Raw genomic sequence first — 25,311 nt, forward strand, 5'->3', positions numbered from 1 at the left:
GAAAATATTTGGAAACTATGCATTCAGCAAAGGACTAATATCCAGAATCTATTATACAAGGAACTCAAATTACCAAGAAAAAAACAAATAATTCCATCAAAAAGTGGGAAAATGATATGAATATACATTTGTCAAAAGAAGACATACAAATGGTAGCAAACATATGAAAAAATGCTCAACACCACTAATCCTCAGGCAAATGCAAATTAAAACCACAATGAGATACCACCTTATTCCTACAAGAATGACCATTATTAAAAAGTCAGAAAACAATAGATGTTGGCATGGATGTGGTGAAAAGCGAACACTTATACACTGTTAGTGGGAATGTAAATTAGTATAACCTTTGTGGACAACAGCATGGAGATTTCTTAAAGAACTAAAAGTAGATCTACCACTTGATCCAGCAACCCCACTACTGGGCATCTGTCCAAAGGAAAAGAAGTCATTATATCAAAAAGACACCTGCATAAGTGTATTTATTACAGCACAATTTACAATTGCAAAGATATGGAACCAATCTAAGTGCCCATAAACCAATGAGTGAAGAAAATGTAATGTGTATACCATAGAATAATACTCAGCCATAAAAAAGAAGGAAATGTCTTTTGTAGCAACTTGAACGGAGCTGGAGGCCATATTCTAAGTGAAGTAACTCAGGAACAATAACAAAAAACATGTATGTTCTCACTTATAAGTGAAAGCTAAGCTATGGGTATTTAAAGGCACACAGAGTGATATGGACTATGGAGACTCAGAAGGGGGAGTTTGGGAGGGTGGTGAGGGATTTTAAAACAACTATGTATTGGGTGCAATGTACACTACTCAGCTGACAGGTGCACTAAAATCTCAGACTGCACCACTATACAGTTCATCCATATAACCTGAAACCACATATACCCCAAAAGCTATTGAAATAAAAATAAATAAATGTGTTTGGCAAGAATAAAAAAAATTATCGGCTTGGAGTGCCTGCTGTACATATAAGCAGTATGAATTCAAGCTCCTCATCTACATATGGCATGAGTTTATGGTTTGACTTTCTCATGGATGTCTTTTCCCCCATCTACAGCCCTGTGGATGGCAGGCTTTTTTTCTCCTCTCCTGCACCAATGAGAAACGTTTTTCTAGTTCTTGTCACATGGTTGGCCTGCCTCTGGGAGGTCCCAGTTTGTGCAGGGAGTTTAGTTGCTTCTCCTGCCTTGCATGAGCTGTTATGTCTTCTCTGCTTGCAGGGACGGTGAACCCAGCTGGAGCCACTGCGGCTCTATTCTGCTTCACTTTGGGCTCCTGCTTAGTGCCGTGTTCTGGACATCTTTCTCTTTTCTGGAATGTGAGGACTTGCTTTCTTTCTCTTGAACTTGATTATATATTTTAAAACGGTTACCTTTATTTGTATATGGTTTTGCAGGTGGAGAGACCCTTCTGCATCACCTCAGCCCATATTGCTGCACCTTAATATAAGAAACAGTGACTAAGGGGTCCATTGGGATGTACACTGCAGAAATAGGAAGAGAAAGCCCAGAAGGAGCTGGGAGGAGCACACAGTAGAAGAACAAGGAGAGAGCTGGTCCCTGGGAGCCAAGAAAGAACAGCTTTTAGAAAGGTCCTTTTGCGGGATGTGTGGCCAGCTTGTCCCAGATGTGGCGTATTGTTCACCTTGCAGACTCAAGAGGCTTCTTTGAAATGAAAACTCAGAAGCACAAAAACAGGAAGATAGGCTGAATTTATAAAGGGAACCCAAAGCACTGCACACTGTCTCTTTCAATCTCCCTCCCTCCACCTAGTGCTCTCTCTCTCGCTCTCTCTCTCTTTCTCACATTACTCTCCAAGGAGAACTGCTTAGGAGTAATTTGGAAACTTCTAGCTGCTCTTATGAACCTGGGAGGGACTCTTCCCTGCTTTGGTACCAACACCCACCCTGCAGGGAGCTTCAGAGGCTGCAGGAGGGCCGCGTGGTTTTGCATGCTGCGGGTCGGCTTGCCTGCTCTTGCCCTTCTCTCAGTGTCTGCATCTGGTTACTTTGAGGATGCCTGTGACATCTGTGGTAAGAGCAAAACCCACATTGCTCAGATCTTGTTCTTTCCTTTCCCCTCCACTCCTGCTGGACTACTCTTAGCCGTTATCTCTTTGAATAGTGCCTTTCCAGCATCCTGAATCCCACAAACCCACACACTTCAAGGTTCTTTTTTAGGGTCCAGTTGGAAGGCATTTGGGCTTCCATTTGGAGGAATCTCAGTTCAGATTTTGTGGATTTTCATGGCTATGAGGACATCTTGCAGCTTGGAATGTATGTCAGCTGTGCAGGGCAAAAGAAGCTGTGTGCATATGTCTGTGTGAGCCTGCAACAAGAAGGCTTGGCTTTTACACCACTTCCTAAGTTTTCAAACAGTGACCATCTCATATCATCTCTCTACAGCCCTGGAACTGAGTAATGCTGATATCAATATTCCCATTGTACAGATGCGGAAACTAAGCCTAGAGAGGGGAAGTGACTTACCCAAAGTCCTCAGTAAGTTAGAAACAGAGCTGTATTTATTGTCCAGGCATCTGACCTCTGAGCCTTGTGCTCTTTTCTCTGCTGCACATTGTCCACACATGTTTGTGCAGGCTTAACTGGAGACACCCACTTTCTGTCTACACCCAGGTTTCTGTCAACCTGATCACAAGCATCCCATGAAGCCTCCCTGCCCCTTGCCCCACCCCGGGATGGCATGCCATAGGAGAGACTTAGTTCTCTCCTCCCTTTTCTCTCCTGGCCCCTGTGTCTTTTAGATATTGGCTACTGCTGCTGGCAGACCCCAGTCAAAGGCAAATGAATTGTTGACCCAGCTGAGAGAATTTATGACATTATATTTTAAAGCGAGTCTGGGTAGAAACAATGGCCAACATCATCTTTCTTGGCATTACTTTTTATTGAATATAGGCTTACAATCTTTAAATAATTTGAATATAATGCTTATAATATACAGTTCTTTAATCATACATATATTTCTTCAAAGCACAAAACTAGAAATTAAAATTAAAAGGCTATACACGTATATATTGCCATAAATCTAGAACTATTTTATAAAAATAGAACTCAAATATTAACTTCATATATTTTAGCAACTTAGAAGTATTGTAAGGTGGCCACATACGTATGCATCACTGTTCCAAATGACTATCTCATTTTCCATCTCTTTGGGGACACCTGGAGCAGGCTCCTTTCCCAGGATCCCCGCAGAGATGCCCTTGGCCATGGCTCAGTGTTGCCGTTGCATAAAGACTCAGTGCACCTGTGTATTATTGGAGGGGGAAGACCAGCTTCCAGCCTCTTCCTCAGATAGAGGAAGTGTTCCCTCCTGCCAGGCATTTACTGTTTGCGTTTCTCATAGCCCTCACAGTGCATAGTTTGATATCCGAATGTGCAGAGTGAGTTACCTTTCCATGTGCTTGCAGCAGATATGAGTTTGGGTCTGTCATATCAGTGTAAATAGTTTAAAAGAAAACCACCCAAACAATGTCCACTGGGGTAATGTCATCCCAAAGGTAGGCCCCATGAAGCCTCCCTGCCCCTACTCAACCCCATGATGGCATGCTATAGACTAGGAGAGACTTAATTCTTTCCTCCCTTTTCTCTCCTGGCCCCTGTGTCTTTTAAACATTGGCTACTGCTGCTGGCAGACTCCAGACAAAGACAAATGAATTGTTGACCCAGCAAGGTCCTCGACACACAGGCTCTCCAATCCTCATAGTCTTGCAAGTGGGGACATTCTTGTTCTCATTTGACAGTGGAGGGAATTGAGTCTCTGGGCATGCGTGTCATTTGACCAAGGTTGGTGGGGCTGCCTGGTCCCATAGCTGGAGCTCTCTGTCTGCCCAGACATCCATGGAGGGAAAGAAACCAGAGGAGAACTCGGATCTGCACTGTGGTCATTTGGAAAGAACAGACAAGTAGCTGTGGGCCAACTTACAGCAAGTGGGCTGCCTTTCCCCAGAAAACCCGAGGACCCTTGTGCTGCAACTTCCTAAGCAGAGCAGGAAGGTGGCTGTGGGAGGGAGGGAGCATAAATCTACAGGCCAATGACTTAAGTTTGTATGTTCAAAGGGCGGTACCCAAATCTCTCACAACATGTAATAGAGATCCTCCATCTAAAACCAGGGGTTCAAGGGACTCACTTCTTGAGGCTGCTTATATTTTCAAAGAGCTGAGCAAAGGTCAAATGCCCACCTCACCTCTGCTGGCCTGTGACAGTCCAGGTCGAAGCATGGAGAACCTTCACAGTGGCCCAAAGAAGGGAAACCTACAGGATTCCTGGGCTAGAGCAGCGTGCTCAGCAGGAAGCAGCAGGATTGGAGGGACGTGCAGCAGAACACACAGGCTCTGTGCTGTAGATTTCTTTGGTTGCTTTCTCACTCCCTTCCCCTGCCCTTTAGACTTCCCATAAAAATGTGCTCCAAAGGGAAGTGCCTCTTGCATCTCTTCTATGATCACAGTCTCTCCAGACATCTCAACTCTGCCTGGGCTGACCTGTCTATCCTGCCCATGCTGGAGCTGGAGCTGGGGGTGGAGCTGGAGCTGGAGCTGGGGCTGGGTTTGACTCTGGATGAGGCTGTGCCCTCCTACCAGCCCTGCTCCCTGCCAGCTATCCCCTCAGTCCCTGAGGCCAGAAGAGAGCCCTGCTCTAGGCTCTACCACATGGGGTTTTGTCAGAGTCCCTGGATAGCCTGCTCCAAACAAAGGAGCCCAGCTGCCTAAGCATCCTGCTTGAATCACTAATATTTTCTGAAATTAATATCAGGGTGGTTTTCTTAAAAATCTCTGTCCTAAAACAGATAACAGAAAAACCCAAAGTAATCATCGCTCTTCTCCACCTACTGGAGCATGTAGGAGGGGAGGAGAGGGGAAAAGATGCAGAAAAAACGCAAATGGCAGGACCCCAGGAAGGGGCCAGGTCCTTTGCAAACCCACCGGCACCAGGCGCCATCTGCTTGGGGCTGTGCAGTTTACTTTTCTTGGACTGGCCCTGATGCCGTCTGCTAAGCAGAGAGTGGCAGCAACTCCAGGGCAGTCACAGGTAAATTTTTTTTCCTTTCAGAATAGCTGGACACAATTTTCTGAGCTCAACAGAAGGCTGCCCCTGGGCACAAAAGCAGAAATGTGTTTGTGGGCCCAAGTCACTATATTTTAAATGGACTTGGGCTCTGTGGTGTGTTTAGGAGGAGCGGGTGCTTACAGGACTGTACGACTCAGTGGAGGCACTGAGAATGCCACGATTGGAATGCTCTGAATCTCAAAACACAGCCTCCTCTCCCCACAAAAAGAAAAAAGGTAATGACCTGGAGTTAGCCTCTTCCTTCCTAACTCATTTAGGTACATTGCACATAATAAGGTGACTCATCCTTTCATTGGGCAGAAGCATCACCTGGACACACTAGGTCCTGCTGGAGAAGGAGACATGAACACTAAGCTTCCGAGGACCACAGGAGTCCTCACTGTGGCTCGCCAGTGCATCCAGGCTGCCTCCGAGCCAGGCTGGTCCCGTTTCCCAGTGCACACGCCCAAAGTCACCTTGAAAATGACGATTCCCATACATAAAGAGGGGACCCTTTTCTCCTAACACTCCAACTCTGTGTGATGTCTCTGTGTGATCTGTGGGTTGGACTCTGAGGACAGGGAGCTGTGGCAAGCTGGGGTAAGGGATGGGAGCAGGGATCGGCAGGGTCTGGCTGCTCTAGAGGCTGAGTTTGGGAGGTGAAACCTAGTGGCAGGAGTCAAGGTTGGTGTTCCTGACTGGGCCTCATGGCTTTTTCCTTTGTTGCCAATGGCTTGCTCTCGGCAGGCGGCGGCAGACTGCAGAGGTCTCTCATGTCAATGAGACTTTCTTCCACAGCTTTTGCAAACTTGCTAGAAGAAGTCTCTTTGCAGCTGTGAAAGCTGGAGATGCAGAAAAGGATGGTCTCTGGCTGGGGGTTGTAGCAGGCACCATACCCATTTGGGACCACAGGACCATAGCAGCAGAACATCTCCATGGTTGTGGGCACCTGGAGGAGAGGACAGGTCAGGAGCTGCTTGTTCTGGAATGCAGCCTGCCAGCGTCGACTGGGCTTGGCTTCTCTGACTGTTTTCCACCTGGGGGTTTGACTGAATTAACCAAATCAAGTGATTGCTTCAGCATGGATGGACACAGCCAGAGTCATAAAAACAGACCCATCTAACTGCATGATATCAGAGGACGAGGGGCCCCAAGCCCACTCCCTGGTGTGCAATCTGCTCTACTTGTGGAGCTGGAAGTTCCCATCGTGACCTGGTGCTGGGTCTTGGGCTGAGTCTCCCCTTCACCTGGGGGCCATTTGAGGCATGGAGGCAATCAGGTAATTTACTAAATGGTCCCCTGGTGGCACCCCACAGTTAGATGCTTTCCGGAGGGAGGAATTTATGAACTGGAGGAAATCTGGCCCATCCTCTCTGTCGATTTTCCCCAGATCCTTAATTACTGTCAGTATTGCTTGGCTGCTCTGATTTCTCCCTGCAGCCTGGCCATGCCCAATTACCCAGCATTGGGTGTTTCAAAGATTGCCATCAACTGGAGTTTTACTTATGCACCTAGTATGTTTTGAATTCAGAGTGCTGAGATTTTGTAATCCAGATCACAAACCAAGAAAGTATGTTTCTGAAAGCATTCAAGCCATAAATGCTACTTTCCAGTTGGAAAACAACAAAACCCCCACAGCCCAGATTAATTTTATTAGCTGGTCCTATGGAAAAAAGTAGAAAGGATTCTTGGGCAGGTGCAGGGCCTGGTTTGTTTTAAACCTGCAGGTTCCTGGTGGTGTGTGCTTAGGCCTTCGGAAGTGACACTGGCTGTTTTAATGGGGCAGAACAAACCATTAGTCTTGCTAATAGAGTCACCGCATTGTCAGATAAATTTGCTGTGCAATAGCCGAAGGCCATAAAGCCATTCCAAAGCACTTTTTGCCCATGGATGATTTCCTGAGAAATTTATGGTGCTGTGTTCTGTCCTCGTTTATTCACGTCTGCATGCTCACTGCCATAATGACAACATCCAATTACTGAGTGGGCTTCTGTCCTCAAACACAGCTCATCAACCCCAGTACTGCCCACGTCCAGCTTTTCGCAGATGAGGTGGCATTTTAGTAAATTGATGGCTGTGGGGCATTTCCCCTCCTAAACCATGACCTCTATCTAATGGATTGCATTCTGTCTTTGTGGCAGTGGCCCTCACACAGGACACGCTGCCGACTGGTTAGATGTTGGGCTGGCCATGAATGTTCTGCTGTTGGTCGCGTGGCCCTTTACAATAATATCTGTGACCTATTTAGAGGGCCCTGTCCATGCCAGGCCCTGAACTGGGCTTTCTCCCTACATCATTGAATCTGGCCGAGCCAAGACTTCACTCCAGACCTGCTGGGTGTCAGAGCCCATGGAAACCACGGTAATAGATTGAAAGGTAGTAAGATGTAACAGTTAGGGCACCAGAATGGGTGTCTTCCTGTACTGTCTCCACCTCGGCTGAGCAGGGTCTGCTGATTACTCCCGTTTAGGAGATGGGAAACCTTCTTTTTTTCTGTTTTTTGAAACAGGGTCTCACTCTGTCACCTGGCCTGGAATGCAGTGGTGCAATCAAGGCTCACTGTAACCTCCACCTCCCCAGCTCAAGCAATCCTCTTATTTCAGCCTCTTTAGTAGCTGGGACTTCAGGCACGCACCACCGTGCCTAGATAATTTTTTAAAATAGGGAGATGAGGTCTCTCCATTTTGCCCGGCTGGTCTCAAACTCCTGGGCTTGAGCAATCCTCCTGCCTCAGCCTCCCAAGGTGTTGGGATTATAGTTGTAAGCCACCAAGCCTAGTCAGTAAACCATCGTCTAATGAACATTCAGATCATTTTGCTGACAGTCACGTAGTTCAGAAAAAGCAGAGGCAGGATTTGCCTGACTCCAGCTAGTGGGCTTGTTGTCACTGTTCTTTAGAAAGCTTACTGACTACACTACTCTTGGGCGATGGCTGCACGGGGCTGTACCTGGCTGGTGGAGAGGACAAACCGGTTGCTCATCAGGTAGGTTTCATCCATGAACATCTCAGGCATCTCCTTGCACACGGCTCGGGCCAGCTCCCGTAGCGCCAGCAGGTGGTTGTCAATGGCCATCCCTGTTATGGCCTGGGTAGTTGGGGGCAAAGAACAGGAGATGAGAAGTGGGCCCCCTGCAACTCCTTGTTCCCTCCTCTGTAGTCCACAGGACTACTGGTGACTCCAGCAGCCACGGCTCATGCTTATCCAGTGCCTGCTGCCAACAATGTGTGTGAGTGGCTGCTCAGGACTGACCGCTGTACCATGTGGCCTCTGCTCCCGGGCCCTTGCACATTTCCACGTGCACTGAGTGAGTCCAGAGCAGGTTGGGTTCTAGCTTGAGATATCTGAGCTAAAGGTTAGTGAGTCTGAGCATCCCCTACACACCTACACCCGGCTGGTTCTCTAAGTGGAAAGAATGGGGCTGGCCTGGCCATCTCAACTACCAACTACTTGGGCAGGGGAGAGAGTTTGGGAAGAAGGCTGTGTGCAGGGCCTGGGGACTGCTGGATCCTGTGCAAGCATTGTGAAGGGCATCCCAGGCTGTCCTGAACAGACTCTCACCACAATCAGCGCTGTCTCCTCCAGTAGGAGCCCAGAGAACAAGAGATGGAGGATAGAGGTTGTGAGATCTGTTCCTGAATCTTGGCTGCTATTTCATGGCTCAGGATCAATTCATTTAAACTGGATCCATAATCTAAGAAATCGTTTTGAGACAGGAACTAGACCCCTTAGCAGGCTCAGCTGACATTTTCAAGGGGAAAGAGGCAGTTGAATGATAAAAGTTCTTTTTCTTTTTATCACAATATATTTAAACTTTCATCAAAGGATAGAAATATAGAGAAAGCTCCAGGATGTCAATGTAGAAGGGGTTCATGGAGGGTGGGGTGTCTGGAAGTGGGGCTGGGTACTCATTCTATGGCTCCCCCACTTGAGGCTGAGTATGTAGTATGCACACTGGTTTTTTTGGACTACATGTTTATTTGGAGCAATTCTAGGGGCTGATGGAGACTCAGGGGGCCACCCTCACCCATAACAATCACTTTTGGGTCAACATCAGGGTAACTCTTGGGGTTTCACAGTTCTCTAGGATGGCCACTTAGCTGTCAAAGCCCTGCACAGGAAGAAACTTCCCATTCACAATGAACTTGGTATAGGTTTACAAGGCACGTTTAGGGATTTGACAGCTGTTCTCTTTCGGTTGCGAATGAATGCATAAAGATGACAGGCTCTGTTCTCTATGAACACACCTAATTAGAGGCTGAAAAGACAAACATTACACAACCACAGCTTACTTTAGATGTGCCCTGTTAGTACAGAAGGAAAGAACGGTGGGCCTATCTGTGAAGGAGACTACTCTTTTAATTTCTCTGGTTTCCTCTATTTAATTCCTGATTTGTGTTGGTTCATAGAAGCAGCTGCCCTGTGAACAGTCAACTCACCCCTCTTTTCACCACCTTGGAATAACTGTAGCAAGAGAGACTGAGTTCACAGGTTGTTTGGCTCAGAGCCATGCGTAATAATGAGTGAAATGACTTATAATTCAGTATTTCATTCATTCATTTAGGGAATCTTAATTGAGTGCCTACTATGTGCCTAGTGCCGCAGGTCCTGGAGCCACAACAGAGAACGAGACAGTTGTAGACTTAGTCCTTGTGGAACTTATGGCGTAGTGGGGGGCAGATTTCATCAACCATGCAAAAAAACATGATCATAAACTCAAGTGTGAGGAAGGAAAACTACAGAACAGTGGGAGAGTAAGTGATGGGGGCTCTGGACCACCTTGCCATTGGAACTTCCTTTCTCCCTGACCACTGGCAAATATGCTTACCAGTTATTAGGTTTCCTTGCTTCTTTTCCCCTTTCCTTACCCTCCGTGTCCAACCACATACCAGATTCACCTCGTAAGCGTCTTTGTATCTCTCCTTTCCCCAAACCCATCTCTTTCCCCAAACCCATCTCTTTGATTTGGTTGTTTTCATCAACTTCAAATTTTTAACACAACCCTATGGCAATGCTTTGGAGGGTGTTTTCCTAGACATTTTAATAAATTTAAAGTTGTTATTGTCATATATTTATATCGTTTAGAAATCCAAATAAGCCAAAAGCCAAGGTCATTTTGCCAGCACGGATTCCTACCCCAAGGAGGTAATTCCTTACAGTCTTTTAGCTATTTCTTTTGGGCATATACTTTCTTTCCTCCAAATATATGCTTAGGTTACCACTACTGAATTTCTCAGTTTTACCTATAATCTTCTTGTTATAAACAGTGAAATTTCAGCTATTTTTTTTTTTTTTAATGGAGTCTCTCGCTCTGTGGTCTAGGCTGGAGTGCAGTGGTGCGATCTCAGCTCACTGCAACCTCCGCCTCCCAGGTTCACGCCATTCTCCTGCCTCAGCCTCTGGAGTAGCTGGGACTATAGGTGCCCACCACCACGCTTGGCTAATTTTTTTGCATTTTTAGTAGAGACGGGGTTTCACTGTGTTAGCCAGGATGGTTTCGATCTCCTGACCTCGTGATCCACCTGCCTCGGCCTCCCAAAGTGCTGGGATTACAAGCATAAGCCACTGCACCTGGCCAATTTCAGTTCTTTTATGACCCTGCTCCCCTAGCACACTTCTACTCTCCCATCTTCCCAATAAGATTACGTTTTAACTCTTTGTAGTTAGATCAAGATACAGCATAATCATGTATACAGAACAATATACATAAGTATAATTAAGCAAGTATTCACAGCCGGGTCATGTTGTGTACTATGATTAGATTTCCTTTCTTACTGAATTTTTTGTTTCCCCTAGAATTGACAATGTATAAATTGTTTTTTTACTTCCTTTGCTTTCCATGTATCTATTTCTTTTATTTATTTATTTATTTATTTATTTATTTATTTATTTATTTATTTTTGAGATGGAGTTTTGCTCTTTCGCCCAGGCTGGAGTGAAGTAGCTTGATCTTGGCTCACTGCAACTTCCACCCCCTGGGTTCAAGTGATTCTCCTGCCTCAGCCTCCTGAGTAGTTGGGATTACAGGTATGTGCCACCACACCCAGCTATTTTTTGTATTTTTAGTAGAGATGGGGTTTTGCCATGTTGGCCAGGCTGGTCTTGAACTCCTGACCTCAGGTGATCCACCTGCCTCGGCCTCCCAAGGTGTTAGGATTACAGGCGTGAGCCACCACACCAGGCCCCATGTATCTGTTTCTAAGATACATGTATTGATTCCTAAACATGCAGCAAGAATTTCATTCATCCTCTCACTTCTTGCTTCTTTATGGACTGATTGCTCTCTAGGTCTACTCAACAACTGTTGATTTGTGATCTCCTTTTCCTATCATCCTGGGGACAACCCTCTATCTTTTTCTTGTGTTAAATCTTCTGATTTTTTTAGCCTATGATTTCCTCTTTTATGTTTCATTTTCTCACTTTAGAAGTCTACATTCTCCAGTAGCTTTATGAGAAATGGTGCTTAATAAGTAAAATGTTTGAGACTTTCTCTGTCTAAAAATGTCTTTGATCTATCTTCAAATTTAATGATAGTTTAGCTGGGTATGAAATGTGTGTTGAAGGTCACTTTCTCTCAGAATTTGAAGACACTGCTCTTTTATCTTCCACATTCCAACGATGCCGTTCAGAAATTAATTACATCTTTTTTATGGATCTTTGTATTTGATTTTTTTGTCCTCTGATAGATTTTAGAATCTTCTTTTCATCTTTAGTGTTGTGAAATTTCCTTTGCTATGAGTATGTTCCATCTATTAAGCAAGGTACTTGATGAACTGTCTAAATATGGACACTCATGTTCTTCAGTTCTGGGGAAACTTCTTAAATTATTTTGTTGAGGACCCCCTCCATCATTTTCTCTTTCTGAACAACAATTATTTGGAATATTGTTCTCCTGGACTAAGCCTCTTTTCTCTCTTGTATTTCACCTCTTTGTTGTGTTGATATTTTGGGGATATTGTCTCAGATTATCTTCTAATTCTTCCACTGAATTTTTTTCTACCATATTTTCCCCCAGAGTTATTTTTATTTCCAGAAAAATGCTTTTAGTTTCCTATCACATATAGATGAAGTAACTCCTTTTATTTTTCAAAGAATCTCAATGATCACTTTTAAACTGTTCAGTTGTTTCTTGTACTTTTTTCATTTCAAGTTTTTCTTTGTTTGTTTTTTGAGAAGGGGTCTTTCTCTGTCGCCCAGACTGGAGTGCAGTGGTGCAATCTCAGCTCACTGCAACCTCCGACTCCTGGATTCAAGCATTTCTCCTGCCTCAGCCTCCCTAGAAGCTGGGATTACAGGCATGTGCCACCACACCTGGATAATTTTGTTGGTGGTGGTGGTGGTTTTTTTTTTTTTTTTTTGAGATGGAGTTTTGTTCTTGTTGCCCAGGCTGAAGTACAATGATGCAATAATCTTGGCTCAGTGCAACTTCTACCTCCCAGGTTCAAGCTATTCTCCTGCCTAAGCCTTCCTGAGTAGCTGGGATTACAGGCATGCGCAACCACGCCTGGCTAATTTTTCATATTTTTAGTAGACACAGGTTTCTCCATGTTGGTCAGGCTGGACTCGAACTCCCAACCTCAGGTGATCCGCCTGCCTCGGCCTCCCAAAGTGCTGGGATTACAGGTGTGAGCCACCGTGCCTGGCCTTTTTTGTATTTTTAGTAGAGACAGGGTTTTGCCATTTTGGCCTGGCTAGTCTCAAACTCCTGACCTCAGGTGATCTGCCCGCCTTGGCCTCCCAAATTGCTGGGATTACCGGCATGAACCACTGTGCCTGGTCCATTTCAAGTTTTTAAAAAAAGATATTTTTTAATTAGCAAAAATGTTTGTTGGTGTTGGTTTTACTCTTTTATGTCTTCTCAATGTCTGAGGATCCATGGCTATTTGTATTTAAGGATAAAGCACTGAAAATATGATTAGAAGATTTATGTGTGAAATGTATTTGTTAACCTGAGGGCTTCACTGGCCTTACAGTAGCTCTTCTTCAATATTAGAATGGTTCTTAACTAGCAGCTCTGCCTCTTGGCAAACCACTACCTCGTCTGCTGACTAGGCTCTTTCACTGTGGGCCCCAACTATCAGTTTCTGTGAGTGTTCTCTCTTGGCCTGGTTAATTTTACCACAGAGGAATCTTCTAATCTCCTGCTTGGTGAGGGGTGCTTCCCAGTGTGTATGGAGCTGAGTGGCTGGAGGGCTTAGTAGTAAGTAAGAAGACTTTAATTAACCAATTAATTTCCATACAGTATTCCCTCCCTCAGCCATGCCTAGTGTTCTCAAGTCTAGAGTCCTTCTGCTTCAGCCTCTCCAGAGAATGAACTTCTAGCTCACCAATGGGGAGAGGGGCTAGTAGCCTGGCTGCCTGGGGTGGTAGAGAGGAACTGAGGGTCTAACTGCTTTTTATATAGATCATCAACTGCTATGGTTTGGATGTCTGGGTTCTGTCCAAACTTCATGTGTTAAAGCTTAATGGTATGATAGGATTAGGAGGTGGGACCTTCGGGAGGTGATTAGGTCATGAATGGGTTTAAGGCCCTCATACAAGAGGCTGCACACAGTGTTCAGCCCTCGGCCTTTCCACCTTCCACTATGTGAGGACACAGTGCTTGACCCCTCAGGAGAATGCAGCAACATGGTGCCATCTTGGAAGCACAGGGCAGGCTTTGGCAGACACTAAACCTTCTGGCACCTTGATCTTGGACGTCCAACCTCCACAACAATAAAAAATAATTATCTGTTCTTCATAAATTACCCAGTCTCCCAAGCTTCTCTCACTGTTTGCTGAGTCAGTCACCATGTGTTCTGCTTTCCAGCTCTAAAACGTTGCTGCCACTCCTTTCCAGTTCCCTTTGCCCTGGTGTATTTATGGCTTTCAAAAATCCCTTGCTGTTGTTTTTGAAGGGTTTCTGAGAGAGTGACAGTAACCCTGTGTGCAGTCCACCATGCAGGAGGAGTTTCTTCCACCAAGAGGAGGAGTTTACATCTTCCCCTTCACCCTGCCCCTGTCCTACTCCAGTCCAAACACCAGCTCTCCCTCCATATTAGAAAGGTTCTTAACCAGCAACTCTGCCTCTCAGCAAACATTCCCACCCCCAGTTCCAACCAGTCCTTCTTCCACCCAGTCACCGTAACACACTTTGTAACAGGGAAATCCAACATCTCCCCGGCTCCACTGTCCTTTGCAAGCTGTGCTCTGCTTTTCCTCGAATGGGTCTTACTCTCTTAAGGCTCCCAGCCTTTGCACATGGTACCCTTCTTGAGCCATCTTTCCCTCCTGTGTCTGCCTGACAAGCCTCTCTTCATCCTTTGTGGTTCACATGAAGGACCACTTCCCCTGGGAATTCTTCCTGGCTTTCCCAAGCAGAGAAAACAGTTGGCTCTTCCATGTCCCCTGCTACTTTCTGAGGGCTCTTTTCACATGGGATTGGTACTCACGTTGAAGGGCCTCGTCTCCCAACTACACGGTAACCTCCCTAAGGACAGGGCTTATGGACTTCATATTTTGTTTCCTAGCACCCAGCACCTTGCCTGGCATAAAGCATGAAGACCAAAAAAAAAAAAAAAAAAAAAAGTACCCACTGAATACATGAGCGGGTGCTACATTTTCCCCAAATAGAACAAACACTTAAGTATTTAGATGAATTAGGGATCTAGCAACTGAATTAGAGAGAAGTCTATGTTGGCTGGTTCTAAAATTCAGAAATGCATTGTTTTTGTTTTCAACTGTCTAGAGTGAAATTTGTTCAGCTTCTTCTCATAAATTATATGATCCTTCAAAGACTATTAGAATGACTTGCAATGAAGGTATTAATGAGTAGTCCAAGTCGCTGCTTATTCTCTATTTTGCTATTGCAAACAATAGCTTTGCAGTACCAGAAAATAAATTATTTCTCTAAACTAGGGAAACATTTCCCTTGCAAGTTTGATTTCCCTATTAATTTTCAGCAAAGACTTTTTATTCACAGGTAGTATAAATGAATATACAGAGAATAAGAGGCAAAAGCAGCCCTAGGTGGGAACAGATACTGCCTTGCCTGCGATTGGGGAAGGTATGTGACCCCCACCGCTTGCCAGGCTTGAGCCCCTTCCCCTCACAGTTGACTCCTCTTGTATAAACTGCAAGATGCTATACATCTTAGGTGCTATTATTATCATTATGGTTGTTTCAAAGGGTTTGAAAAGTGGTAACTCATTGTATTCTTGTAAAATCCATGTCAAAAGCAGGAATGCTATATTACTTAGGTTCTAAAACGAAGAAACAAGAGACTGGGTGGTGAAGTGGTTTTGCCAAGTCCCTGAGTAACAAGTGGCTGGGCCCTCACACAGGGTCTCATGCCATGGTGCCCATTCTGGCAGGCCCCAGGCACAGCTCAAGTGCAGTGTTGTGAGGTGGTGCGACGTCACTCACCATGACTGTGTACGCAGTCTGGGCACGGATGGCATCCTTCAGGAGCAGAAGCTTCTCAGAAGCCTGTCAACAGAACACAGAGGCAGCGCAGGGTTTAAAAGGCTGCTCAGAGCCAAAGCGTCTGGTGGTCAGAGGGCTGAGCCCAGGGCAACCCACAGCGGCCTCACTGGTTTCCTGTGGCCGTGGGATGGGGCAGGACTTACCAGCATAGCAGCCTTGTGGTCAGTCATGGCTCTCACAAAAGCCAGTGCCTCTGGAGTGGCTGATCTGATGTTGTCCACGCGTCCCTCCTGGAATCGGCGGATGGACGCACTCTCGTAGGTGGGCACCAGTCTTCGGTGGAGCCTGTGTGGGATGAAGGATGAATGGCACGTGGTAATTTATTCTTGGGAAATCATAAACTCGGAAAGAAAAACCGCCCCAGCAAGCTTTATTTTCACAGCCCTGACTTGACTTGTCAGAATATTTCATTTTAATATTAATAGAATTCTAGAGGGAATTCCCAAAGACGACGTTGGGGAGTCTCCCACATGGAGAGTCACGTTTGCTTGTATACACCCGGGGATGCTGCACTGACATAAAATAAAGAAGTGATGGGTAGCGCTTCAAAAATAATTCCCCACCTGGTGGAAAACCTAGAGTTTACTGTGAGACCTGAGTGTTTGAGGAATAGCACAGAATGGAATAATTGTGTAATTAATCATTCCCACCCATGAGGGAATCCTGTTTTATTTAAACTGATTCAAGTATGACCTCTGGAGGGAGGCGGGGAGGGGCCTTAGTGCTGGTGAGCGTAAATGGCTGTCCAGGCCTTCCAGGGGCGGCTGGGCTTCTGACAGACCCGTGGGCACCATGGCTGTGCCTCACCTCCCTGATGACTATGACCCAAGTAGCAGTGGCCACTTCCCCACCAGCCAGGGGACCCCTCTTTCCTTGTGCGTGGGAACTGGGCCAGTGTCCCTGGGCTTGCACCCCTGGCGGGCACACTTCCTTTCTCACCACTCAGTAAGGTCCTTGGTGTTGGGAGTGGGGAGGGAAAAAAGACACAGAGCTTGGAGAGAAGCAGTGACAGCCCAGTGTCACCCAGCAAGTCATGGCCCCACATCTCAGCCCTCTCAGGACATGTCTCTCCCTCACTGGCTGGGCTCCTTGAGGTTTGGGAAGGCCGTGTCCAGTTCTGCAGGGTGTGTGATACTGTCTTGCTTGGTGAGCAAGGGAATGACCTTCCTGTACACTCTGACATATTTCCCCAAGACTCTGGCAAGGAGCTCCTGTCCTGGACCCTGGAGGCAAAAGCCATCACTGGCCAGTCATTGACCAACCCCAATTCAGGCAGCTTCTGGGTTTCTGCTGAATCTAGGGGCAGATAAAAACAATTGTGATTATTACAGCTTAGAGCCTGAAGAACACTGCTCATGGGAAGCAGATCCTCTTTGGTCATTCGATGAACCCAGGAGCCTCTGGCTATGTCCATTCCCGGCCTTGAAACTTGGAAGTGCTCACAGTAGAGAGGTCCTGAGCAGCTGGTCTTGGTGGCATCCCCAGTCGAGGCTCTGGCAGGATGCTGACCTCATGGCCTATCTCGGCCCCATGCCCTCTGCGTATCAGAAGGCACTGACCACCATTCCAAATGCCAGGTAGGTCCTGCAGCATCTCAGTGCTGGTGAGGTTTCTGCCTCTTCACGTCTCAGCGGCAAGCCCAGTCCTCATATGGGATGGTATTGGCCTTCCCCAAGGTGTCCAGACAGGACAGACACTCAAAGCAACTGCACTCACTTCCTTGAGAATTACAGCCCCACAGGGGGACACTGGGCTGCTGTGTCCACACGACTGCTGCCTGCTTGTTAGTGAGAATGCCTTGCCCTAGCTTTACTGCAGGGTCACTTTATGCCTTTCATGGAAGTTGCAAACTGAAAGCAGGTTTGAGGGCAGAGCTTTACCATTCATAGCAGGCATTGATGAGCTGCTGCTTCTGGAGCCCTGGAACTGTCAGGAGCTGGCCCCATCTCCAGGAAGATCTATTTTGAATTTTGGTTTCTTCGCCTCCTGTAAGGCTAATTCACCTCTCTCCCTGCCTTCACTCCTGATTTCCCTACTGTTCACCCCTTCACTGACACACAGCTACCTGGGTCACCAGGTCTAAATCCCAGACCTGGCCGAACCGCTCCTGGCCAAACCTCCCATCTGTGATTCAGTCTCTGGCACCTACTCTGTGCCAGGTATGGTGTGGGTGCCAGGGACTCAGAGGCATGCGAGATGCCCAGAGTGTCAGGGTTGCGGGGACTGTCTAGAAAACAAAGCCAGCAAATCTGCAAACAAGATAATTCACATGAGTAACAATTGCCTGAAAGAAAAAGAAAATTCAATGTGGTATGATAGAGAATGGGTGGCAAGGGGGCCAGAGGGGGCTGCATTAGATAACGGGGTGGGGAAAGGCTTCGAGGGATGGAACCTGGGCTGGAAAGGGCTGGTGCGTGTAGAGGGTGGTGACCCCGAGCCCACACACACACCTTCCGTGGGTGACAGAGGTACAGCCAGGGCAAAGGTCAGGAGGCAGGAGAGAGCTGGGGGTGTGGGAAGGCCTCAGGTGAGGCCAGTCCACAGGGGGCACTTCTAAGCCGGGCTTTTGTTCTAAGCCTGGTGTGAAGGCACTGGGAAGTTTCATGTGGAAAGTAATCGAGTCTGATTTGCATATTTTAAAGTTCACTCTTCATGAAGACAGTATTACCAGGGGTAATGGTGGCAGCAGTGACCTTAGGGAAGTGCTGCTGTTGGCTAAGCATGAGCTGATGGCGGCCTGGGAGGGGCTGATAGCCGTGGAGGTGGAGGGTAGGTGAGAGACATTTGGAGGAGAATGGATATGACAGTGTGTGGGGATACGAGAAAGGATGGAATCAAGGATGAGTCCAGAATCTTTGTCTTGATCAGTTGGGGGGCTGCTGGTTCCGTTTCCTTAGCAAGATTGGGAAGACTGGGGAGGAACAGGTTGCAGCAATAGAGCTTGGGTGAGGTGGGGGAAGTTGGGATGGAGGGTAGCCCCTTGACTCCAACCATGGTCCGTATATCTTCCTGGCTCTTCTCAGCTCTACAGTCCAGCCCTCTGGAGCTCTGTGTCCCTGTGCCATCACCCAGGCAGTTCCCTGATGGCACATCCTTCTCGTTCTGAGGTTGGATTTGTAACCCAGTTCAGTCTGCTCCTCCTTCAGGCAGCCTCGGTCACTCTCCAGTCTTCCAGACTCACAGAATGCTGTGCCTCCCTCCAGGATGCTTCTAGACCCTAGATCCTACAGCACTGTGTTCGTCAGCCCTCCCGGGTACAGACTCACTCCTTCACTCACCTGTAGAAGGCCAGCTGGAGAGCCACCTGGATGAAGGCATCGGGGCTGCATTTCTGCTTCTTAATGAATGTTTTCCCGTAGTTGTCAAACTTATAGACAATGAAGTCAAGGTTCTTTACTATTCTGAGAAAGGAAAAGAAAAGACGTTTTCATTGCATGCAGAACAGTATGCATGCGCCATGGGGCTTCCCTGGGCTTCTTGAGCCTGGTCTGTGTCCTAGCATTCTGGAAGGTGAGGACTTAGTCCCTGCCCTCCAGGAATGCACTGAAGTGTCAGAGACATGCCTTGACCTATGAAAGTGTCAGAACACACACCATGCCAGGACTACCATGACCCAAGGTGAGCTCAGTGAGCAGGGTGTCGACTCGACTCTGGAGTGTGGGTGGGGAGGTGGCCTGGCTGTGTTAGTGAGGCGGGGACTCACTGTGTCACAGGTGACATGCCCGGGATTTTGTAATTCACTGTCAGAGAAACAGGAACATTTTCCGAGTCTACACTGAGACTCTTGAGCACTGGCTGGCGCCCATATTGAATAATCTCCTCCTCCATCAGGAGTCTGGGGTCCGGACTGACTGCCCACTGGAGCAGTGTCTGGCAAGGTCTATGCGCCTCCCCACCGGAGAGCGCAGAGCCTGAGTGGGCACCCAAGCCCACATGCACAGCTTCTGTCGGGACTCCATGCTCCCTGCCTGCCTCTCCTTGAAGTATTCCTCCTGCTCACAGCAGATCAGCTCTCAGTGGGGCCGGGTGCTGGCAACACAGGGGAACTTGGAGGAGACCCAGTTCCCACGAGTACTCACCCCTTAGACCCACCTGTTGACAGACTCTTGGGACAGACTGAGCTCACTATCACCACAGCCACCTGGAAACCTCTCCCCCAAGCTGTGCCCACTTGGGCCTCACTCCCTTGTATGGGTCCCTCAGGACCGCCAGGGAGAAGCCTCCTGCTTCCCCATCCATGGGCCTCTCCTGGCTCTCCTCAGCCTCTGAAGGGTGGAGCTGGGGGCTTTGGGGAACGTGGGGTCTGCTCAGGTCCCTGGAAGTGAGTGGACTCCTTCACGCGCTGAGGACTCAGCAGCCCACCAGCTCACTGCCCTGGCCCCTGACTTAGCTCCGGAAAAACCCTGCAAAGCTGAAATGTGAGCACTACTTTATAGAACACCTGAGGCCCCTCCATGCCCACCGAAGCCAGGCACCCTCTCTGGCAGCTCCCAGTGGAGAGGTCCTTCCCACTCTTCAGCTTCCCAGCCTGGTCACACTCTGTCCTGCTCACATGTGCCCTTCCCACAGCCTCCTTGGGGGTGTCCCCATACCCCCTGCACAGAACTCTCCAGCGGCTCCTTGCCATCGGCAGGGCAGGCTCTAGGCCCATAACAGAAGGACAGTGACACTCGTCACAGTGCGGCCCAACTGCCTTTTTGTGGCTCAGCTCTGGCCATTCTCTCACTTGCTGGTCTCCAAACCAGCCTTCATCATTATGAACCTGTACAAGCTTGAAGAAGCTGCCTTTCTGCCTCTTCCCCATCTGCTTGCACCATGAACTCCTATCCATCCTTCAAGGCCCATCTCTGCAAGGCCCTCCCTCACAGTCCTGACAGAGCTCAGCTTCTATATTTTTGTGGGTTCAGGTCAGCGTGGCTGTTTCTTCTTTTGGCATTAATCTTACTGTATCACATGATTTGGCCTGGGAGTCTACTTATTCCACTCAAATATGGAGTGCAGGTCCCATGGTACTTAACTTTCTGTGTTCTCAGAGCCTTACCACAGGCCTGGTGCACACTAGAGCTCTGCATATGTTTGATGAATGGATGAGCAAACCAGTGAATGAATGCATTGATGTTTGCTTACTGAATGGGAGAATCAACAGCTACAGTGCAGACATGGTTGCCAGGATGCGGCTGCCACCACTGCTCCCTGCTACCCCAGGCCCTCTTCCCTGGGTCCCGTTAGGGCCTGAATGGCCCCCTCCCCTTGGGGAAAAAGACCCCCTTGTCAAGTTGCAGTGTAAATTCAAGCAAATTGAAATCGCTTGAATTCAAATGACCTATTCAAACCAGTTGTTTTTTACTCCCCCCGAAAGCAGGGGATGATCTCCCAGCCTTGACTCTGCTCAGTCAGGTGAAACTGAAAAAAAAAAAAAAAATAGCCCTGCGTTTGCATTTTATGGAAATGATGGATACTTCAGCAAGGTTATTTCCCCAGAGTTTTATCTCTCCTTTAGTTTGACTATATTTCCATGAGGGATGGGGAAGAGGTGGAGCCGAAGGGGAGGCAGAGGAGCCGGGGTCTTTGGAAACTTCCAGGGAGCCTTGGGAGCTAGTGGGCAGGGGCAGGGAGGTCCCTAGGTGACCCCTCGAAGGAGACTTCGGTTGTCCTTACCGTTGAAGGTTTTCTGCCGAGGAGGCTAAGTGGCCTTGAATTTCCGGGGAGCATTTCCACCGCAGCCTCCGGGGGGCTGGGAGCTCGCTGACAGAGTCTGCTCGGATCAACTTCCTGCTGCTCTGTGTCCTGCGGGCACAGAGGCAACCTCCTGAGGCTCTGCGGCCAGAGAGCTGTGGGAAGCATCGCTTCTTTGCTCTCTGCAATCATCTTAGATGTCAGTGTTTGTGGCCACGGAGTTTCAGGGGGTACGAGCTGCCCCTGAACCACTGTGCAGATGAATAAACTGAGGCCTCCACCAAAATCATTAAGTGGCAAGGCCAGGGTTCCATCCAGTTTCACCTGACTCCAAAACCCATTATTTCTTTGCATTGTTTTCCTATTAGACCATGTTATACCCTTACAGAAGACTTGGAGAGAAATTTAAGAGCAAGCTGTGTTGTTCTCTTCTACAAGGTTTGTGCCTACTAGGCTTGGTTTAGATTTCAGTGACCCTAGAGTTTCGTGGAAGAAATTGAAGACTTGGATGCAGGAAGAAGATTCTAGGAGAGAATGGGTAAAATTGGGAATGGAGGAAGGAACACTGTGTGTTTAAGGCATAGAGGAGCCCTGCTGGGAAGCTAAGGAGGGACCCAGCCTTGGGATTTGGAAACAGTGAGGCTCAGAGAACTCCCCGTGTGCTGGGGCAGCTGTGGGCCTGGCCCTGACTCAGGATAAGCAATAGGTGTCGATATAGGCTTCCCCTCTCTCAAGGCAGAGGTTCCTGAGAATTCCTTGCCACACTTCTCCCTGACTGCCGTAAATCTGCTGCCTCCTATCCATGGCCCATGAAGCACATGATGTCTCATTCAAAGCTGGGTTTCAAATTCATCGTGTGTGTGTGTGTGTGTGTGTGTGTGTGTGTGTGTATGTAGTACACAATTTTTTTCAAATTCATCTTTTGCTAAGACACTTTCCAGACTGACACAGCCCCCAGCGACCACCCATATTTTTTTCAGCCCAGCATGGCATCCCTGAGCTCCAGACTCACATGTGCTTGAGCAGATGCTCAGTGCACTGCACCAGGACGATGCCATCGAAGGGGGAGTGTTCGCATACCACACCACAGGTGCCGTCTCGGCCCACCACAAACTGCAACAAGAAACAGGTAGTGGGCGACCATGGGAGAGAGTCAGCATTGCAAAGCAGCCCCTTGGCCCCAGGTCAGGCCCCTGGCTTCTCAGGGCTCCTCTCCTCCAGGGACACCAGAGTACATTATTTCCTGAAGAGAACACTGCACACGATTGCAGTGGCCTGAGAATATGAGAATCCAAGACTGCCTTGCACTCGCGACCTCTTTCCCATAAAGGCTATGGGCAGTGAAGGTGGAGCCCCAAGTTCCCTGACTGAGCAGTGCAGGGATTCCTGAGGAGCTCATCCCGCATCTGCGCAGCTGCTCTTGAGGGGATGGGTGAGGCCCTTCAGCCCTGTTTCCCGTCATAGCTCGCATCGCAGGCACCATCCTGCAGTGCTTTATGTGACTATTTGTCTGATGGACCCTGTTTGTTTTGACCACCATTGATGGTCAATAATTGTGTGGAATGAGTGACAATGAAAAATAACAGTCTGTTTTGGATGGTAAGCAGATTCCTAGGGAGAAATAAAATATCCCTTGACAGTAGTGAAGGAAGGATGAAGAAGTAAAGAAGGTGCGAAGAAAGGATGAAGAAGTGAAGGAAAGATGAAGTGAAGGAAAGAGATACGGAAGATGCTCCACGAGTTGCCGCCTGGGCTTCGAGTCAGAGACCCACATGAAGTTTTGCAGCCATGAGAGCCTAAACGAGACACATCAACTCTCTGGACTTCAGTTTACTGTCCTTGAAAACAGACCCGGTAAGGCCCAGCTCATGGATTGAGAAGCGGATTGGAGAGGAGGTGTATGAAGGATCCATAGGAGCTGTAGAGATTACTTACGACTTTTGTTGTGTGACTTTACAAAGACTCTATTTAGCTGACTTGAGAAAGGAACATACCTAGTGCACAAAAATAGTGGGAGAAAATAATGAGGACAAAATTTGTTTTTTTTTTAAGCATCGTTATCTGTGAGAGCTTTATTTTGAAGTATTGGTAGGTGAAATTATTTGCTTTAACATGATTCAGCAGTAAATAAATAATAAATAATCTGGAGGAAACAAATGAACCAAGGTTGGCAATATATACATGCTGCTTTTGAATATGCTTGAAAATGTCCATGATAAAAGTTAAAATATCCAGAGCTTTTGCTGTCTTTATCAAAATACTCTTTCCTCTGGAAGTCCTGTGGCTTCCTTTCCATAGGGAGAAGCAGCAAGATGAAGGATTAAATGCAGAGAATATGACTTCTTGTCATTATTATTTTTTTTATAATGAGGAAGTTAATTGTCTCTCTCTCCCAACAGCACACACTCATTGTGACTTGTTTACCTATGTAGATAATTTATTTTCATAATTTTATAATTAAATTTTACAATAGAAAACTTGTATCAGGAAATATTTTAAACATCTAACAGAAAATTTAGGATTTTTAAGTTTTAGAAATTTATTTTCAAGTTTTATGTTCTGTCACGTTTCTTTCTTTCTTTCCTTTTTTTTTTTTCATTTTATTTAAAGTGTAATGCAAATAAAGCAGGCTGCCTAGTAGCCCACCACACCCAAGAGATACTCATTCTTTATCTCTAAATGAACAAAACAAGCAACCTTTGGAGTTTTACTAAAGTCTCTACCAGGGCACCATACCATTGCACATGTCCCGAGCTGCCTCTCTCCTGGTGTCCTCTCAATCTCTCGCCTTGTGTCTCAGATGCCTGGATCTTTACTCCCATTCTACAAAGAAACTCACTTCCAGAGCTTCTCCCCAAACTCACCCCTTGCAGACCCTCCCCTCCCACCCCCAGTGTCCCCTGCCTTGCTGTCCTGAGACCAGCTCTCCATCATCTTGAATTCGGGTCCATGCAGCCCTGCTGGCTTCTCCGGCTCACCTGATAGTCTGTCCTGCTGACAAAAAGAACCTGGAGGTCAGCATAGACTAACCCATGAGAGATGGTGGGGAGGGCTGTGCCCACTCCCACATTAGTACTTATCTGTGCCTGTCACTAAAAGGAAGGAAGGAAAGAAGGAAGGAAAGCAGTGTCTTTTAAAAACTGCTGCCAAGGCTGAGTTCCAGATTCTGTGTATGTATTATATCGGTTCACCCCGACAGCTGCTCCGTGAAAGATGATAAGCCATTAGCACCACTGTGGAGGCTAAAACAGCTGGCCCAGCAGCCGGAGAGCGTATCAGAAATAACGGAACCAGTATACAAACCAATAAAAAGGAAAACCTGCAGAATGTAGGGGCAGAGAGAAAGGAAAACGAGATGTTGTCTAGATATGCTTATCAATGTGAGCTTTGCTAACCCAAAGTAGAGAGATGTTTTGTTTTTGCGTGCTGTTTTGTACTATATGGCATATAATATAAAAGTGTAGTGACTTTAAAATAAACAAGACTAGGTTCAGGATTGGCATGTTGGGGGAATAAAAGGAAGATGGCAGAATGGGAATGAATGATTTGACCTTGACTTCGTCCTGTCTGCACGGGTATTTTTCTCTAGGCCAAAATAAATTTCTTGCTTCTAGGCTGACGTCATATAAATGAACATATATGACTTATTTTATCTCACTTATGATCTTTCTTCCATGGAAATGCTGGGCTGTTCTACTTCTCAGGGATTAAGGGAGGTATGTTGAAATCGTCAGGCCATGGGGGTGGACATCCAAAAAGCTGACAGCTCTGGGCATCAGACATTATTCTTTCAGAATGCATGAAGGATTTGTTCAGTGGGGCTGTTGTATTCTCCTACTCCTGGCACACCCCCACCTGACAGGTGTGATGGGTGATGGGAAATGGGCCTCAGGTGTGGCCCAGACCTTCCTGGCACAGGCGGCAGGAAGGTTACGAAGTTTGAGTTGGGTTCAGCCACTGGTTCCTGAGAAGAGTTCTGGCTGGTCCAGAGATTGACATCAACAGCGCATCTCAGACCCCTCCGGCAATCCTGACCCTTAAGACCCAGCCTCTCGGGCAACAGAAGCCAGTGAGTGTGCCTGCCAGATGCAAGC

The 25,311-nt window shown here is 47.3% G+C and overlaps 1 protein-coding gene across 1 annotated transcript in view; it reads right to left on the minus strand.

Annotated features, from left to right (window-relative positions):
* Nucleotides 1-5,099: 5,099 nt before the first annotated feature.
* The window catches only part of CHAT (choline O-acetyltransferase), a 53,457-nt gene continuing 33,245 nt past the window's right edge, over nt 5,100-25,311 (minus strand). Inside the window, exons 10-16 of the mRNA XM_007962564.3 lie at nt 22,230-22,330; nt 21,200-21,328; nt 18,820-18,942; nt 15,685-15,826; nt 15,482-15,544; nt 8,027-8,164; nt 5,100-6,027 (exon numbers count right to left, since the gene is read on the minus strand). Of these exons, the coding sequence (XP_007960755.3) occupies nt 5,758-6,027; nt 8,027-8,164; nt 15,482-15,544; nt 15,685-15,826; nt 18,820-18,942; nt 21,200-21,328; nt 22,230-22,330 (966 nt within the window). The 3' untranslated portion in view covers nt 5,100-5,757. The remainder of the gene's footprint in view (nt 6,028-8,026; nt 8,165-15,481; nt 15,545-15,684; nt 15,827-18,819; nt 18,943-21,199; nt 21,329-22,229; nt 22,331-25,311) is intronic.

This window comes from Chlorocebus sabaeus, chromosome 9 (genome assembly GCF_047675955.1).
Source record: "Chlorocebus sabaeus isolate Y175 chromosome 9, mChlSab1.0.hap1, whole genome shotgun sequence".
NCBI classification, from domain to species: domain Eukaryota; kingdom Metazoa; phylum Chordata; class Mammalia; order Primates; family Cercopithecidae; genus Chlorocebus; species Chlorocebus sabaeus.